The following is a 19,123-nucleotide window of genomic DNA, read 5'->3' as shown; positions in this document are numbered from 1 at the left end:
TTCTTGCTATTTGTCAAATTCTTCTGTCTCCAGAATTTTTGATTCGTCTAAGGTTTCTAAACCTCTTCTACATATCTAGAAGCACGCTTGGTGGAACATCCCATCGACTCGTCTTTCAATAACCGGCACCGAAATGTCACAGATCGTCGAGTGACTTCGTATAATAGAAACACAGTAAGAGACCGTTAGAACGCGATTCTTTATATAGCGAATCTAACACGTCGCAGGCAATTTCTAGCTCTACATATTAATATGTAGACTCTATATATATATATATAAATTATTGAGTTTATTCTAGATTTTTTTATTATAAAACAAAATTGCCAAATATTTGATCTTCTTTGCATTTCAATTTTATAATACATATATTCGTGCATAACGTTCAAATTTCATAAAACGTACGGTTAATAATGCTTTTCAGAAATCTGTGAAATGCAGAAAAATTCCAGATATAAATATAACAGTTAACTTTCGTAAGAAGTTCCGTAGTAATTTTACTATAGGTCATACAATGAATTCTACTGACTTCAATGATGAAGGTGAACATAAGCTAAATATAATTAAATTCTGAAATGAGGCTTAATGTGTATTGTCATTATGAAACTGTTAGCTGAATTAAAGAAATTTTCGGCTCAATAAGATGGTGTTTTTGTATTCTTAAGCTTGTTCTGATTTACTGCGGTTAGATCTAAATTCTAAAGATCCGGAGGGGCGAAGCTGTTATAGAATCTGGATCTAACCCTGGTAATTCTGAACAATATGCAAAAGATAATTCTGCAGTTTATTGCGTTCTGCATACTTCTTCTAATTGTACAACACGTCAGAATATAAATGATACTCTTAAACTATCTACAAAATATTACTCAGTGGATCGTAAGATAAGCTAAGAAATACATTAATCGGTATTATATTAAATAAACAACGATAATAGCATTACTACAAGAGACGAGAATTTATAATTATAAATCTGGAATCTGTTATTTAATAATAAATAAAAACTGTAACTCAGTTACTTTGATTCGTAATACTAGAGAATAATAAGTGTAATTTTATCTATAATATGTATTCAATTAAAATGCTTAAATGCAATTCAATGCTCACTTGTTTAAACAATAACGTATTTGTAATCTCCTATTTTCATTTATTAGCTTAATTAAAAGAAACGTAAATAATTAATAGACAATCATTTAGCAAAAACTTTTAAATATTACGCCTACACAAAAGAGAAATGGGCTTTTTCTAAATTTAAAACTCGAAAAATGTTTGCAAAATTTAATATTCGATAAATTTTTATTTACGAAAACTGAAATGAAAATGGCACACAGAAATTTCTCTTAATAGAAATTGAAAAATAAAATTTAAATAAAAATTTTTAGAGAGAGAGAAAAAAAACTAAAATTTTACAAGTATAAAATAGTTGCTATATAATGCTCTTTCTCCTCTTTTCAACTGAAAAAATTTAGTTTTCATGACATAGATGGATTTATTATGAACAATAGTCTAATTTACTCTGCGTTATATTCTGCAACAAGAAAGGTAAACTAAAAACTGCTTTTAAAGCTGTAAAAACTATTTTCTGTAATAAAATTTGTATTCCAATCTTATTGCAATCAACAGTTCCAAATTCTTAAGACAAATCCTATTCTTTAAACATTTCTTTATATTAAACGAACCTGTATAAAGTCATATTCGTTGTAAAGAATAGCATGCAAGCGCACACAGCACTTTCGACTGCTATATGAAACTTTTTAGTTTTCTTTATAATCTACGCAATGTATAAATAATGTATACATCATAATAAATATCCTCTTTGACGTCAGTTGCACGGTGTAATTCGCTATATTAAAGTACAGAAAAGGATAAAATTAATCTACCGCTAACATCTCCAATTTTTTTGAATATTATAAGACTAATGAGAATCTAAAATTTACATAAAATAGAGTAAAATGATTATTGTGATAAATAACTTATGATTACTTTATAATATTTTTCTCCCTTACAAAGACTTCAAAAACAAACTAAAAACAAAAAAATCCGGAATATCTATCTGTTATATAACGGTTTTTAATTCAATAACTTTTATCTAATCGATTTATTCATATTGAAAAATACATGTAAAAAAAATAATGTTGAGTGTATTGCAGCTTTCTTAATATGTCACATATTTTTTCTTTACAGTAAAATAGTGGACGAAACTTGGCGGTAAATGACAAGCGCATTTTTTTTCTCATGCTTGAATCAAAGAAAGGACGAGACGAATCGACGGATCGTGTTTGCTCCACCTTAACTACCAGAATCACCAATTCGAGACATCAAAGTCGGCAAAACTAACGATAAGTTATTGATAAATACATCACATTGAACGAATATTATGCGGAGGGCAGCATCACATCAACGTGCTTCTTTATGCCGAAAATATATTCCATACTTGTAATGATTTTCCGCACAGTTCCACCGCCCAACAATATATATATATATATATTTCCGGAGCAAATAAAATTTGCTTCGTCTATTGTAATCAACGAAGAACATATCATTTAAATTATTCGAATTACAACGAACACCTTAAGAAATTACCGATAAAACTGCTTTTTTAACTTTTAAATTTGAGGTTTTAACTATTTGGTAATATTTAAGTTTTAAAAATATAAATAAATAAAACTATAATTTTTCTAAAGGCTTTGCTTTTATATATATATATATAATATACCACGATATAAACCTTGCCCTTCTAAACAGCGGGGTCCTTGTAAAACATAAATAAAATACTTTATGCAAAACTTTCCCTTGTATACGATTTTGCATTAAAACAAGTTAACATCAAACCATATGACTTCCAAACTAAACCAACATTATTACATGTAATTCTTACTGTAAATTATTTCACTTTACTACTAAATCGAATGTGGCACTAATCAAAGGCGAACAAATAATGGCACTAAATCGAGGTTAAGTTTGACTGCATTTCCAATTATTTAAACAACAGAACACTCGAATAACATATACGTATTATCCATAATTAATAAGAGTAGAATTATACTAAAATTTCAGTCAAAGGGAATTATTGCAATCCTATCCATTCTAACTGATTAAGATCGAATAAAATTTAATATATATTTTAAACAGATTGAATTTTATTAGACTTTGAAATAGCGATTCTAACTAACTATTTTTAAGTTTTGTTGAATGAAATAAATAAATACATCACTATATGCAATAAAGATTATTTATACTGAAGGAATGCCAAAAATAACCTAATATTTTATTTTATGAAATATTGAGAAAAAAAAAAAAACAAACTGTGCAGTAATAAAGTTAATCTTTTCACATTATTCACAGAATACATTATATATGAGTAATTAAAAAGTTTAAAAAACTTTGCGGCAAGAATCTAGTTTTTCTTTTGTTTTGTTATTTAGAGATTAAAATTTACGATATTTAAGATGATAACTGTCAGAGGTTTCTATGCATTATCAAACCAATTGTGATTACAATAATGTAAGCGCTAATTCTCCCTAATTGCCAGAGGTGATTTCATTTATTCCTTTTATATGAAAATCATTATTAATGAAATGTAAACATTTACATTTGATTTAACATAAAAATATTTTTACAAACTTTATAGAAATGCATAATGTATATTATGTAAACACATAAAAACTGTAAATACATTATTTGCACAATGAATTAAACTTTATGAAATGTTCGTTTGTTTAGTTAATATAAAAGTCGAATAATTTCTCTTAAGCTTCATTTTTATTTTAAAAAATGTTAATTAAATTAATTAACAACTACAAAATTTTTAAAATTTAACAATCTATTAAATGAAAAATTTTTCCATATCTATACTGATTATAAATGTTAAACTGAAAATTAATTTAATGTAATGATGATAATATATTCTAGTGAACAGAATCTACATAAAAATTATTAAAATCGCAATCCTATTATTACAAAATAAAAATTATAATTTGATACTGATCTACAAACTTTAAAAAATACTACCAGTTAAAAGATGACAGGTAAAATATCATAATTAAGTAGTTAATATTAAAAATTATGAAGATCATGATTAAACCAATAATGATTAAAAAGAAAAAAAAAACATATATTTTGAATGTTTCATACAATTTATACTTTATGATCTTTAACTTGTTTTATTTTCAATTTTCTTGCATTAGTCTATTGTTCAATCTAAGATTTTTCTTTACCTATTTAGCCATTTGCTAATTCAAGTTTTTACAATTTATATAAATACAGTATAAATTTTAATTCACGTTTTAAAATATTATTTATTTATTTAAAAAATAATTCAGTTTAGAATTATGTTTTCCTTTCTATAAGAAATTAATCACACATATTAATGTTTTTCTACAATTTTAATTTTTTTTTTTTTTAAATATCCACTTAATGTAGACAATATTCCATAAATTTCTTTAACCTCATTCAAATATAATCAATATATTTTGATCATGCTAACTATCAAACTATGATGGATCATACTATGCAATTTTAGATGATTTTAGATTTAGTTTAATATAACATATTAATTATCTATTACTATATATGTAAAAATACAAATTTTATATATCTTTATTAAAAATTTCCCACTGATAAACAATGTACAAATTAACTATTAATTTCATGAAAGCAAATGAATAAATTTATATCTAAAGATTACTATTTTAATTTTAAATTTCCTTATTAAAACACACATTTTATGCTCTTTCTATTTTAACGTAGAAATATATGTAGTTAATATATAAAAGCAAACTTTAGAAAACTTCACTTTCATGTTAAACAAATATCAAAATTATATATTTCAATATGTAAATTCTATCTAGTATTACAGATCCTCTATTTAATTTCCTTATCAATAAATCATTATGAACATAACATTCTTTCAGAAATGTTTTTGACACATAGAAAGATAAAAAATTTCTTAAACTAATGGTTTCAATTGCATGATAATATTTGCATGAACTCATTTATCTTTCTAAAAGAGAGCCTTACATCAGACTATCTCCTTTCAAATAGTTCACATATCTTTCCTTTAAAAGCACAAATGTACTCAATCATACACTTACTACATATCCATCTTTTCTTGTTTCAATTAGTTTGAAAATGCAGAAGAGAAAAACTTTTTCATACCATATTGGAAGAAAAAAGTATAATTTTTCTTGTTTTATCAGATATTTAAATAGATATACATCATATAGATCAAATTATGAAATCAGTTAATTATCTTAATGTACAAAATAAGATGTAAGTCTAGGTGAATTTTTTAACATTCTAAAAATTATAAAATCTTAATGTTAGAACCATTAATATGCCTGATAAAATTTATTATTATAAAAAATTGGATCTACTTACTTTTCCTAAACATTGTCTTTTATTCATGGCCAGTAGAGCAGCAGCTGCTGCTTGATGATCTGTGAATTCCACAAAACAATAAGGATCATTGCCAGGCTGAAAAGAGAAACAAATATTTTTAATTTTGATATTTTCTTTAAAATTATCTTTATATTGATAAAACTAAGTTTATACTTATAAAATAATCAGATTAGGAAAATAATTACAGTATGCCTTTTTTTAATTGCATAATAACTGTTTTAATAATTACATTATAGTTTTAAAATTTTGCCTTCTTTAAATATGTTATAACATTTGATTCAAAATATATAGTTTTCTTTAAAAAACATAACTATTACTGTACTATCACTTTTCATAACTGCCATTTTAACAAACTGTATTAATCTAGAAAGAATATAATAAATAAACAACATATAAGAATGTTTAAAATGAGTATCACTCTTCCAAAGTATATATACATTAAATGAAAGAGAAATAACAAAATAATATAATCTGAATTTCAGAAAAATGATTACCTACATCATACTATATATATTAAGATTTAAAATAGTCATGCTTTTAAAATATCAATTATAAATAAGAAATTCAGAATGTATAATTTTTAGCCTATATTTAAATCATTAAATACACAAACACTGAAACACTTTTTATATATTTCATTTATAACACATCCAGTAGAAAAACAACATAATTAAACTAGTTCAAAAGAAACTATTTTTTAACCTAAATTAAATTCCTTTTAATCTAATTAAATAATTCATGCTTTACATATTTATTGCATCCTCATTCTTGTCATCATTATATTCACCATTATCTTGTCATTTAATATCAAAATATAGTCATTATTTCTACAAAACATCTTCTCATTCAACATTTACACAGGTATAAAATCTTTAGCTAAAATTTTTATCAATATTCTTTTGTATTTTATTTTAAAAAATTACCATATAAAAACTATTTCAAATTTTTACTGTTTATTATGAATTTAGAACTGCATGAATTAGATCAATAAAAAGCAATATCAGCATATCAGTTAAGATTCAAATATACAGAGTAATTCTAACAAAGCATATAGATTGCAATTTTGGCTCTGAATTTCACCAGACTACTCATGTAAAGAGTACTGAAATAAGTAAGAAGTAAACATGCATTTTCTAACAACTAACTGAGATATTCGGATGTAGCTATCTTATTTTGGATGAATAATTCATTCTTTTCAAACTACACATTAATCTACAGATCAAATTAATTCATACAGATTTAACAACTATTTCAATTTGAACTTAATGAAAACCACTGTTGATTTCTACATATTAAATTTTCTCATATTTTCTTTCCTCTATTAACAAAAATTATTCTTAAATTATTGTAATTATAAGTATGTATGTATGTGTCTATCATATTCCTACTTAATCTCAACATTACATTTTTAGAAGAATACAATTATTATTATTATGAGTTTAACACATTTTTCTAGTATTTATCATATACAATGACCACATCTTTTATCACAAGTTAAATATCAGAACAATAAAAGAATAATCAGAAAAATACACACAGAAAAATAAAATTTGCTCTTGCATTCCATAAACCTTCAAATACAATTTAGTTTTTTACTGCTTTAAACATTTTTATTTTTTCAGATTTTATGAACTCAATTAGGTACAGTACATCTAAAATCATTTATTTTGGGCATATAATCTGAAAAATGCTCATACAACTTTTGTAATTATGTACTAAATATCTTTGTATCTTGATAAAACTAAATCTTTTATATTATCAGTATTAAGCATATTTTAGCAATTACCATTTGTAAAATGTTTATCAGCTTTGAGTACAATGTTAGTAAACTATAATGGCTTCATTATGTCAAAACAATCTAAAATATAGTTCATAATGAAGAATGTCATTGTAATCCAAGAATAAAACACACAGCATTACTTTCTGAATATAATTTTGGCTTTCAGCATTGCAAATGACAACTTTCCATGTCATTTTCATTGGATTTTAAGATTTTGATTAGACAGAGGATTTTTATCCTTTTTATCAAGATATCAAAAAAATTTTCATCATAAAAAATCAAGAACTTTTAACTTTTTAACAAAACTAAGAACTTGCTAACAGGATGGTTGAAGTGCCTGTGTGCATATAGTATAATAAATTCTACTTGAAGAGCAAACATTGTATCTATGCATTGCACTTGTTACAGCTTTCAAATTATCTATCATTTACAACTTTTATGAATATAATGCTATTTCATAGTTCAAGAAATAATGCATTTGATCTTTTCAATTAATACTCAGATTCATTTCTCGTCAACTTTTACTGAATGTCCTACTCATGGCTTATCATTTATGTCAAAGTTCCTCTGCCTGTAAACCATTTACAACAGGTGCTTTGTGACATAAATACAATTCCTTTCTCCATCCTTTCTCCATAAATTTTGCAAATGTTATTTTTATCAAAATGATTTTATTATTTCATCTGTAGAACTAATAAACATTGCATATCTAACATCTATTTTCTTTTCACTTTAATCATCAACAGTTTACTCTTTATAGTAATTTATCCATTTAAAGATTGTTTTGAACAAGTGCAACCCACTTTTACATAAACTTATATATATCAAAGAATGACTATTATGATTATATATCAATATAATTGTCATCAAATTTAAAGCTGATGACAAACTTTGCTTAATTAATAAATATTATGAAAATTCGTATTACTAATATTTGGATTTGTTTGTTTACAACAACTGTTTTCAGAGTATAATATCAAAATGCTTCAATGCTGATTTCAGTTAACCAATAAAAATAAAGTAAGTTTATTTACATATACATAAATTACTCAAATGTTATATAGTCACTTACTTTATAAAATCAATTTCTAATGTCAATGATGTTTATACTCAATACAATCATTATATTCAAAATTTAAATAGTCTAATAAATGAATGAAGGCCTGCACTAAAGACAGTAAAATTAGTAATCTTATTTGACATTGTTTCAAGTATTAAGATATAAGAACTTTCTATAATCGACAATACATGAACTACTTTTTTAGAAATGAAGACAATCAGGTTCAAATGCTTGCAGAAAAATTTAATACTAGAAACAATTGTTTAATCAATTTAAAATAAAATGTGGATATTTCTTAATTTCTTTTAAAGTTAAAGAAGCAACTTAGCATTAAACAATTTAATTACAGATTTTATAACTAAATTAATCTTTGAATTTATTTTCATTAAATACAAATAATATTAAATTACATATCATAAAATAAGTTTAGTTTTTTCAAAATTGGTATTACTACTAGAATCAAACAATATTCATGACAACAATAAATGTATATTTGTAATAATTAATATTATTTAACAAATTATTAAAAAAATCAAAACTTATTAATAACCAAGTAATTATTTTATATTTGATGTCTTTAATGAAATAATTGATAAACTGACTATTATTAACAATTTATTTTCTTATTTTTGAAAATTCATTAAAATTGATTTATACAATTATACATTGAGCTAAAATATGTACAAAGGTAATTTAAATCGTTTTTATAAAGTTAAAAATATATAAACGAAACATATTAAAAGCTTATGCAGATTCTAATCTGTAATGAAAGGACATTATATCATAATACTCTCTATATTAAAGATTAATGAGATATTTTACTTTAAAAATGATTTCATATATTATATATATAACTGATCAATAAATTTATAACAAACTGAATATTCTATAAAACTTTTAAAAATTATATGTATATAATAAATAAAAAGTATGAGTTTAACTTCATGATTTTCATTATAAAATTAACTCATTTATAACAAAACTATAAATCTAATAATAAATAAATAAAAATTCATTTTCATTACAATTCAAGCTGTCTAAGTTTGAAATAAAAAGAATTTATGTTACTTTTTAAAAATTGTTGTTATAAATATAAGCCAGTATTAAAATAATTCAATACAAGTAACAAATATTTAAAAACTGTACATGCTGTATATATGTACCTTTTAAAAATTTGAATCTTAAAAGACCTTTTTCTTTCATTTTTTCTAATTCAATCAGAATAATCATGGAGAAGCTTACAATCCTCATATAAAATTACCATAATTTAGCATTGAATTATTTAGTTTATCAAATTTCTAATTTATAAGATAAAGCTATTTGAATAATGGTAAATTAAGCAAAAATACAATTACAGAAAACAAAGTTTTGAATTCATAACTAATCTTACTTTGAATAATAAATCATATCAAGATCAATAAGGATTTAGATATATAAGATTAGATTTAGATAAAGAAATAAATTGAGTGTTTAAACAATAATTAAATTAACTTTAAATATTAAATAAATTCAAGCTTCTAAAACAATTAGAATGTTGGAGTATATTCTTAATAGTATGATATTTTTTTGATTCTTTAAATAACCTCGGAATATTAGCCTTTCATAAGATAATTTATACAAAGTTAACATTCTAAAGTTTAATAAACTTTAGATAAAATATGAAAAAAGTAAATTTAATCTATCAATCACATTAGACATAAAATCATGAAGTAAACTGTCTGAAGCATGAAAATAAATTAATAACTTAAAACCACTCAAACACACAATCAACCAACATAATTAAAAATGTATATTCTGGTATATAAAAAGTATATATTAAAGAAATCAAATGACAAAATTCAAAAGTTATGAATCAATAAAATTTTTAATTAAAAGAAGTACTAAAATAATTTAATTTTTATTTCTTTAAAAGAACTTGAAAGTAGATTCATAGCAAGAACAAAATTCTAAAATATATCCACATTATTTTTTATAATTATTTAGATTTGTAATGAAACATTATAATATATAAAAATATTTAATAATATTTAAACTGTCAACTGTAGATGATTTTCAAGCTTTGCACAAACATAACATTGTCATAATTATATATGTATTACTTGAATAGTTAAATTATAATGAATCAATGAAAAAGCCTAAATCCAAAACAAACCAAAAGTCAAATCTTTAAACTTTCGTTATAGAAGCAAAGACTTGTTTAATAATTTATATTATTTGACCTAAATTTATTAACTATTGTTTAAAAACTTAAAAATTAGATGAACAAAATATCAATTTACTTAAATGCTTTAAAAATTCTTTATAGTATAGAAATGATTACTTAATCACATTACTGTTAATTTCATATCGAAATGTAATAAATAATTAACAAATGTTTGATGGCAACAATGAATTTATTATGACATGAATTTGTTCACAATATTTTAAACATAATATTTGCTACATTTACAAATAGTTTGATTATCTAATTTAAATTGGAACAAGCATTATAATCAACTTTTCGATACAACCATTACAACTATTTCATATGGTAATCCACAAGACTTATTAAATTACAAGACATATATTATAGAATGTATATTCAAATTTGCAATATCAGTATTACTGATAAAATGCTATTACAGTAAATAAATGCTATGTAATGTGAATTTTTTAAAATTTTTATTAATATTCTATCAATAAAAATAATAAAAATCTTTTTAATTTCATAAATTTTTTCCTTTAGTTTGTAATAGATGAAGTTAAAAACAACAATGTTATATCTGGTCAGCAGAAAAATCATTATAACAATTTAGATAAGACTTAGGTAAGATAATTTAGGTAATCTTTCACAACACTTTGTTTCTAGCAGTTTTAATCCATAAGAACAAACAGGTACAATAAGGTCAGTTGGAACAGAAGAAGGCCATTCAAAACGGCCAAAAATGTTTGTTCTTATGAATTAAAACTGCTAGAAACAAAGTGTGAAAGATTTTTGTCTCACTTATTTTAAGTAGTTCTAGTTTTTTGTGCATGGAAGTATAACAATTTAGAAAATCATTGTTGAATTATTAAGCTTAATAGTCATTGTTTAATTTTTCACTTAATCTCAAATTATATAAAATGTTCAATATAAAAACAGTAATTCAATAAATTATTATTAAATATCACAAATACATTATTACATATGAAACTGTAGAATTCTAAGCTAAACTATAGTGTTATGTGAAACTGAGTATACACTGAATTTCACATAACACTATAATATAAATTTAATAAATTCACTAATAATAATAATAATAATAATAATAATAATAATAATAATATGGATGTTTTGGTACTTTTAACAAAAGAAAAGATTTAATACAAATATATAAATTTTAGGGTAATCATATTAAATGCATTACTTTTAAAACACAGTATCAAAAGATATATAAATTCTGTATAAAATCAAAAGTTAAATAAATTCTTGCAATTAAAATGCAGAACCACTATAATGTTAAAAAAAAATGATATATAACTTAAATACAGCAATCAGAAATAAATAAATTAAATTAATATAGAGTAGAAATGTTAATTATTTATTTATATGTATTTGTCTGAATTTATTAATTAATACATATAAATAAATTATAATATCAAATTAACTAACATTAAAAATTAAAATGTTGAAACTGATGTAATATTTAAATTTTGAAAATAAATTTTCTAAGCTTAAACAAAATAATTATTGATGACACAGTATATATTTTCTCATATCAACAGAAAATATGAATACTGGTATATAATAAATTCAGAACAGCCTTCAAATTAACTTTTATTGACATTAAGTGTTTAATTTGACAAATATTTTATTTTTTCCTAAAATTACAATTAGAGCTTTCATACTTTAAATATATAAACATACTGTATATTGCATTACTTTTAAAACAATGTGAAATTTTAGACATATATTTCAAACAGATATTTATATGGCAATTATAAAATTTAAGATATAAAATTACTTGTAAACAATACTTTAAATTAATAAAGTTTTCTGACAATACATAATATTTGTTGCAAACTGATTTAATTACATATTGAAATATAAAATAAAATAAAATAAATGAAAGAGTATAACTTATACTTAATTTGACAAATCATGACAGACTGACAGTACAGTGTATTTAAAAAATATATGAAAACTGATTATTTTGTTTAGTTTTTGATGTATGTTTAAAGTCAGTAATAATTATAAAATCAATAAATTATACAAACCAAATTCTTTCAGAAAAATTAATTTCTAGTGAACAGTAACCATTATTTTGAAACAATATCATTATAGAGTGGTAAGACCTATTAAGAAAACCACAATAACATAACATGTGTTATTAATGCTAAACAATTTTATGCATAAAAAAGTAAAGTACATTACAATTAAAAAAAAATAAAATTGATTAAATTCATGCACTTACTGAATAAATATTTTTTTAAATATGATTTTATCTTATAATGTTTTTAAGCAATAACACAACAGATGATGTATTACTACTTCATATTTTGAATAAATGATTTCAAATTCACATTTGTATTACTTGTGTCAAACTAAACAATACATGTTTCTGATTTAATTAAATTGTCCCTGTCATATGTTTACTTATTGTCAAAGTAGTAATAAAAAATATGTGATGCATTCAATTTTGTAAATGCTTTACAGCTTGTTATATCCAGCTCAGAATACTGTTTACATTCTTACTTTTTATATGATTTACCTATATAATTACAAATATAGGTACAAATACAATACTATATAATATTACAAAAATTACAAATATAATTTAGCATATTAGATTTTAAATATTAGTTTTTTATTTAACTATTATATATATTGTAAGTTTTAAATATGTCTTTTATTAATATAAAACATTTAATAATAATAATAAAAAAATAGTAGTACAAATATTGAAAATTTTTACAATACTACATGAATTTTATAACTATTATATAACTAACAAATTTCAACAAGTTTTCTAATCCAATTTTTAAATCATATAAAGTACATTGATTTATATATACAATTTGGAAACTGAATTTCATTAATAATTTTCACTTTTCATATATTTTTTAATAAGTAGTACTTAGACTACATATAAGTAATTATCACTATTAGTTTTCATAATCTAGTGCAAGATGAAATACCTAATGTTAAAAATATTTGGCCAGATGGCTATGCACTAAGATGTTATCACACTGCCATGGAAAATCTGGGCTCAAATCTCATATGAAAAATAAGGTATAATTTGTCATAAATAGTTTTAACTAGGCATCATTCTCATTCCTCATCTATGCTAGTTGACCCTATTGTGAGTCAAGCCTATCCATAATGGGTATAATTGTGGCTAGCCACATAGTCTACATTGTATTAATGCCTTTAGTTAATCAATCAATCAAAGTTAAAAAACATATAGTTTATGATTGTATCAGTAATATATAATATTCTACAAATTATAATTTAATTCAAAAACAATCTGCCTATATTTAAAATTTATTGAATTCCAATGTATTATCATTTAAGTTTTTATTATAGGAAATAAATTAACTTCTAAATTTGGAATTAAGTCTTAAATATTGTTTTATAATCATCAGATTTCTTACTCTGGAAAATCTTCTGTTAATGAAATAAATTTAATTCTGAATGGTTAAAAATAAAAATCAGTGTAGCTCTTAAAATTAAAGTTCATTTCCCATAATAAAGAGCTTCAGTATAAAATATAATTTGTCAGAAAATTAAAACTTGAGATATAAGGTATTAATCTAAATATCTTAATTAATGTAATTATCCATATTTCTTCAATTTGATAAACTATATGATGACAGAGCAAATCATTAATTACAATTAACCAAAAACTTTTTTCTGAATTGTATTTCATTATAGAAGTTTCATTATTAGCAGTCTGAAAAAATTTTAGATTTTATTCAGATAAGGAATGTTAAAAGATCAAAATTTTCATAATAAAACTATATTATCATATTATTTTAGACATCTGTTTCTTAATTTACTTGCAAATTAAATCAATCATATTTTAATATTGATTATAATGCTATGTATAGAAAAATCTATACCATAAATATCTTGCATTTAATTAAAACTATATACATTTTAATCAAATCTTTTTAACTGACTGCTATTTTTTTTATTTTAATTAAATTCAAAATAATAAAGTATTTAAATTAATTTTCAATGATAAATAAAAAAACAACTAATTTTAAATCATTCTAACAATACAATAAATCAATTAAAATTGATCCAATAAATTAAATAATAGGATTTTTCTGATATAAACCAGGATTTATTCTTATTTATCCAACAATATGATCTTATTTGTTTATCTTTTTATTTTAATGAAATTATTCTTTTGTTATTGAATAGAAAGTATTACTATTTTAAATTAATCTTACTATAAAATTTTAAACATTTGATGATAACACCAACTTTAAATATATAATAGATTGAAATGTAAAAATTAAAAAACTATTCTGTTTTAATTCTCTAAATTTTATAAATGAAACAATTAACTAAATCCTTTTATAGAAGTAGTTTTGTAATAAAATGTTAAATAACATAATAAATATTTTATAATATAGATCTATAAAATTGTAAATTTTAGCACTGAATATATAAAAAAAAAAAAAAAAGCTAAAATTTGTACAAAGATAACAGATTTTTTTTTAATAAATTAATGAGAACATGGCACATGAGTAATGCTTGGCAAAAATATTATCAATTATATCACAAACAAAAATAACTTAGTATAATTATTCTTACATTCTAAACATTATAAATAATAATCTACATTAAAACTTTCAACTCCATTACAGTATATAAACTATCATACTTTCAGACACGAAACTTTATACTTATTAAACAATTATTGACAAAGTCTGCCGAAAATATCTACAGAAACATATCGGATGTTGTCATTAATGATCGAAAAAAATTTGATAAAACTGATCTGAAATATAAATATTTTAACTGATTACGAACATACGACGTATAATTTTATATTCTACATTTATCTAGTATTGCAACAGCAACACAGAGACGTGAATTTAACCAAAATATCTGTAAAATAACGAAATGAATCGGTGTGTAACTAAAACATTGTTAATCACAATGTACAAGATTAAGATAAAGTGATAAACGTGTTAATTTTTTAAAATATTACATATTGGGTAACCCAAAGTCAACGGTAAACTTGTGAATATAAATGGTAAATTAGCTTTAGAATAATGTATTTTTCTTTAACGAAACTGATGGAAGCATGACTAAAAAACACATAATTAAGTATTTGAAGACAGTAATTTAATCTTTACATTTGGCTTTTGGGGCAGCTTTTTGAAATTGTCTAAAAGGAGCTTACAAAATTCCTCACACAAGAAACTAATATCATTAACTATTAATAATAATAAATTACAAATAAAAATTATTCAATTTATTTTTTAAAATATTGGTAATAATAATATTCGAATTTATAATCCGACATCATTTTTTTAATATATTTATCTTAAAATACGAACGATTTTACAGCTTAAATTTAATGTTCTTTTTATAAATAATAATTACCAGAAAAACATTCTCTTAAAACGTTTAATTCGAAATAAGCATTAAAAGTCATAATATGTAGAAATTTCTTTTCAATTAAAATTTAAATAAAATAATAAAAATAATTGTGAAATGGTTTGAATTAATTTCAATTAAGCGTCAAAAGCAATATTCTTAAAATAATACAATTTTATAGTCATATTACTCGGGGAAGCAAATTTCCTGGTGAATAAATCTCGTAATATACATTCAATGAAAAACTACAAATTGAAATGTCAGTTAATTTGAAAGGAACGTAGTGAATTTGTTTAAAAATTTAATATGTCGCAATAAATTTTTAAGATTTAGAATTGAATAGTAGGCATGAAAACGAAAAGGAAATTGTTGTTATAAATTGCAATATCCAAATACAAATTTTCAACAAGAAGCGCTTTAACTGACAGTACAAAGTCTCTAAATCTGATATAGAGATATTTATCTTTGTCAGACTATAGTAATAAAAATATATTCATTTCATCGGAAAAACTTCAAAATCATATTACTTTTTATTAAACTAAGCTATATTTTAACCTGCCACAAAGATTGAATACGAAATTACATCCATTGTTTGTTTTTGCTTCACTAATTAACGTGATATTTTCACCGTTTACTATATATAAATCGTCTATTTTTTATAATTTATTATATAATTAAACTATCTTAAATATGCTATAAATACAAATGGATAATTTCAAGAGCGCTAACTCACAATATTTTAAATATTATCAACTATGCTTTTTACTTGTTTGGGTATTTAAATTAATGGCGTACGCGAATAAAATTATTGAATTACTTTATAAGGAAACTTGAAAAAAATCATAATAATCTTATTCTATTCGATTTAAAATTTAGTTTTTCCATTCAATTATCTTGTTTTGGTTGATATCTTCCAATTAGTTCAGCAATTTCCCATAAATCGCAAAAATTCCGAAATCGATAACGGTGAGAAAATGAAGGTACTCGCAACTTCTTTTCATTGTTATTACCAAGCGAAATTATTGCTAAATTGAAAATGTAGACTGAAAATCCGCTAGTTTTGCATTATTACTTGCAAAAAAGGATCATCTTAAGACATCCGTCATTAACGTCGTTCGAAAATAATATCAAGTTTCTTCTTTGAATACATTTTCAGAATTTTACTATTATAAAACATTTATTTAATGTACTCATTCTTTTAATATTAAACTAAATTATTTAATACAATAACTAAACTCTGTAAAGAAGTTAAATACAAAAAAAGATAGCGAACATTTAAATATTTGAGTAGTAGAGATTCGAAGAATGTTCCTTATTTAATAGCAAAGAAACTTCGATATTAAAGCTATTACTTTAAGCCTTCCAATCTTAAATACTAATAAAAACATTAACTTCGGCTATTACAAAATAGCACCTTCGGAAGCCCGATATTTTCTTTTATAACCGTCTACCGAACAGTTTACGAACCTTAAAAATTTTCCTCTCCCTCTCCTTTATAATAGGATAACAGAAATTTTTTTATTATTCAGAATAGGAAATCGTTGTTAGATTACTATTATGTTCCTTTTTTCCTATTTAATATCTATATAAAAGTAAGTTTTAACATTTAAATTATTTTATAAACTACATATAAAATAACCGATAACGGATGCGGAAGAAAATTCCCTTTGTGGTGAATAATCTTAATAATTTCGATTGTCATTAATTCCATTCCTGCAGGAGCAGCATTAAGTGTTACTGATAAGTACTGACTATGATAACGTAACAGTGAGACCTAACTGACAATTATTTGCTCATAAAACTATGACCCGTTAAAAGAAGAATAAACATTTCTAGATATAGACCCTATAGATTTAAAACTTATGTATATTGTTAAGTAAAGTGAGACTAACTTTTTAATGAGTTAAATCTTTTGATAGAAATATTAATCATTTGTAAATGTCCTACCGGAAATTATTCAAACTAATAATATATTCGTAAATATATACAATACGAAGAGGGGGAAAATGAAACTTGCTATAATGCCTTTATTCAATCGATATATCGGTTACAAAGCTGAAGTACGTTACCTTTCACTTTTTCTTTTTTGTTTTCACAATAGAATAACGTAAAAACCAAACCATTTATACTCGCGAGATCTATAGAGTAAAGATATCTAAGATTAAATATTGAATTCGAATTCGATACTAGGCTATAGTGCTAATATTTGTAAGAATACAGTCGAAATTCTTCAAAATACTGGAATCAATTCAAAAATCTATAAGGAAAAATTTCAAATAAATTTTTACGTAACATCAGAAACTATTTCAACCATTAATAAAGAATAGACATTTTATATATTGTTATTCTTTTAAATAAAGTAATCGTTTCAACTGGTGTTTCACGAAATTTCTCATAGGAGTGCCATAAAACGTCAAAATAATAATTTTTAAATTGTTTTTCTACCTTTTATTATTATTATTATTTACATATTTTAAGAAGCATAACTTAAAAACCACTTTTCGTTTATACATGTAGGAGCATCTTTGATGACATATTGGTTCAATGGAGAGCCACCAAAAATTGTATGTATGCCCTAATTATTTCATTATTTCAATGATTCTCAATGACGATGATGGAATAGTATCATAGAAAAAATGTTTGGTTAAAAAATTAATAAATAATTCTAGGCTACAAGTACCAGTTACGAACAGTTGATAAATTATATTATCGAGCAAAGCCAAAAACAAATTCTTCATCAAACTATATATTTGAATAAGAGTTACACTCTAGCACGCAATTAACTTCCACTATAGGTTTGCGTCAAACAGAATAATTTAACTTATTTTCCGCTTTTGTTACAGGTATATTTATTACGTGTCGTGCAATTGCTAACTTTTCATTTTGTCGAAGGTAGTAAAGTGTTTCCATGCTTCTACACTGAGTGGATGAGGACACGAAATCAGAAAGTAAAAAGCTGGTCCGCAGGGAATGCCTGATGTGGGACACACTTTAATGCCAGAAAGTATGAAATATCGCGACGTGTAAAATTCTCTCTCCAGGTGGTAACATGGTTGGAATTTCTTCATCAACTGAGTGAATCTAGCAATAATAGAGAATGCATCGGGAGGAGGTCTGCGCCACACGCGTAACAGGTAGTACAATCACAATTCTCTTTTTAAAAACACATAGCTTACCTTAAATTATTATAAACAGCAAAGGATTGAAACCGTTAAAAATGATCGGAGTTAAATATCTTTTTACAGAGAACTCTTTTCATATCTTAAAGAATATAATCAACGTCTAGTGATTTTGGAATCGTTTTCTCTCCTAC

General features: G+C 23.2%; 1 protein-coding gene across 5 annotated transcripts in view; it reads right to left on the bottom strand.

Moving 5' to 3' along the window:
* Positions 1–19,123, bottom strand: part of LOC136975438 (nucleolysin TIAR-like) — a 303,606-nt gene that overhangs the window by 148,091 nt on the left and 136,392 nt on the right. For all 5 annotated transcript variants that reach the window (XM_067270493.1, XM_067270494.1, XM_067270497.1 and 2 more), the window contains one exon: positions 5,374–5,469. In XM_067270493.1, the coding sequence (XP_067126594.1) occupies positions 5,374–5,469 (96 nt within the window). The remainder of the gene's footprint in view (positions 1–5,373; positions 5,470–19,123) is intronic.

This window comes from Centruroides vittatus, unplaced genomic scaffold (genome assembly GCF_030686945.1).
Source record: "Centruroides vittatus isolate TY-2023 unplaced genomic scaffold, ASM3068694v2 contig_371, whole genome shotgun sequence".
In the NCBI taxonomy this organism is placed as follows: domain Eukaryota; kingdom Metazoa; phylum Arthropoda; class Arachnida; order Scorpiones; family Buthidae; genus Centruroides; species Centruroides vittatus.
This window is presented reverse-complemented; position numbering and strand designations above follow the sequence as displayed.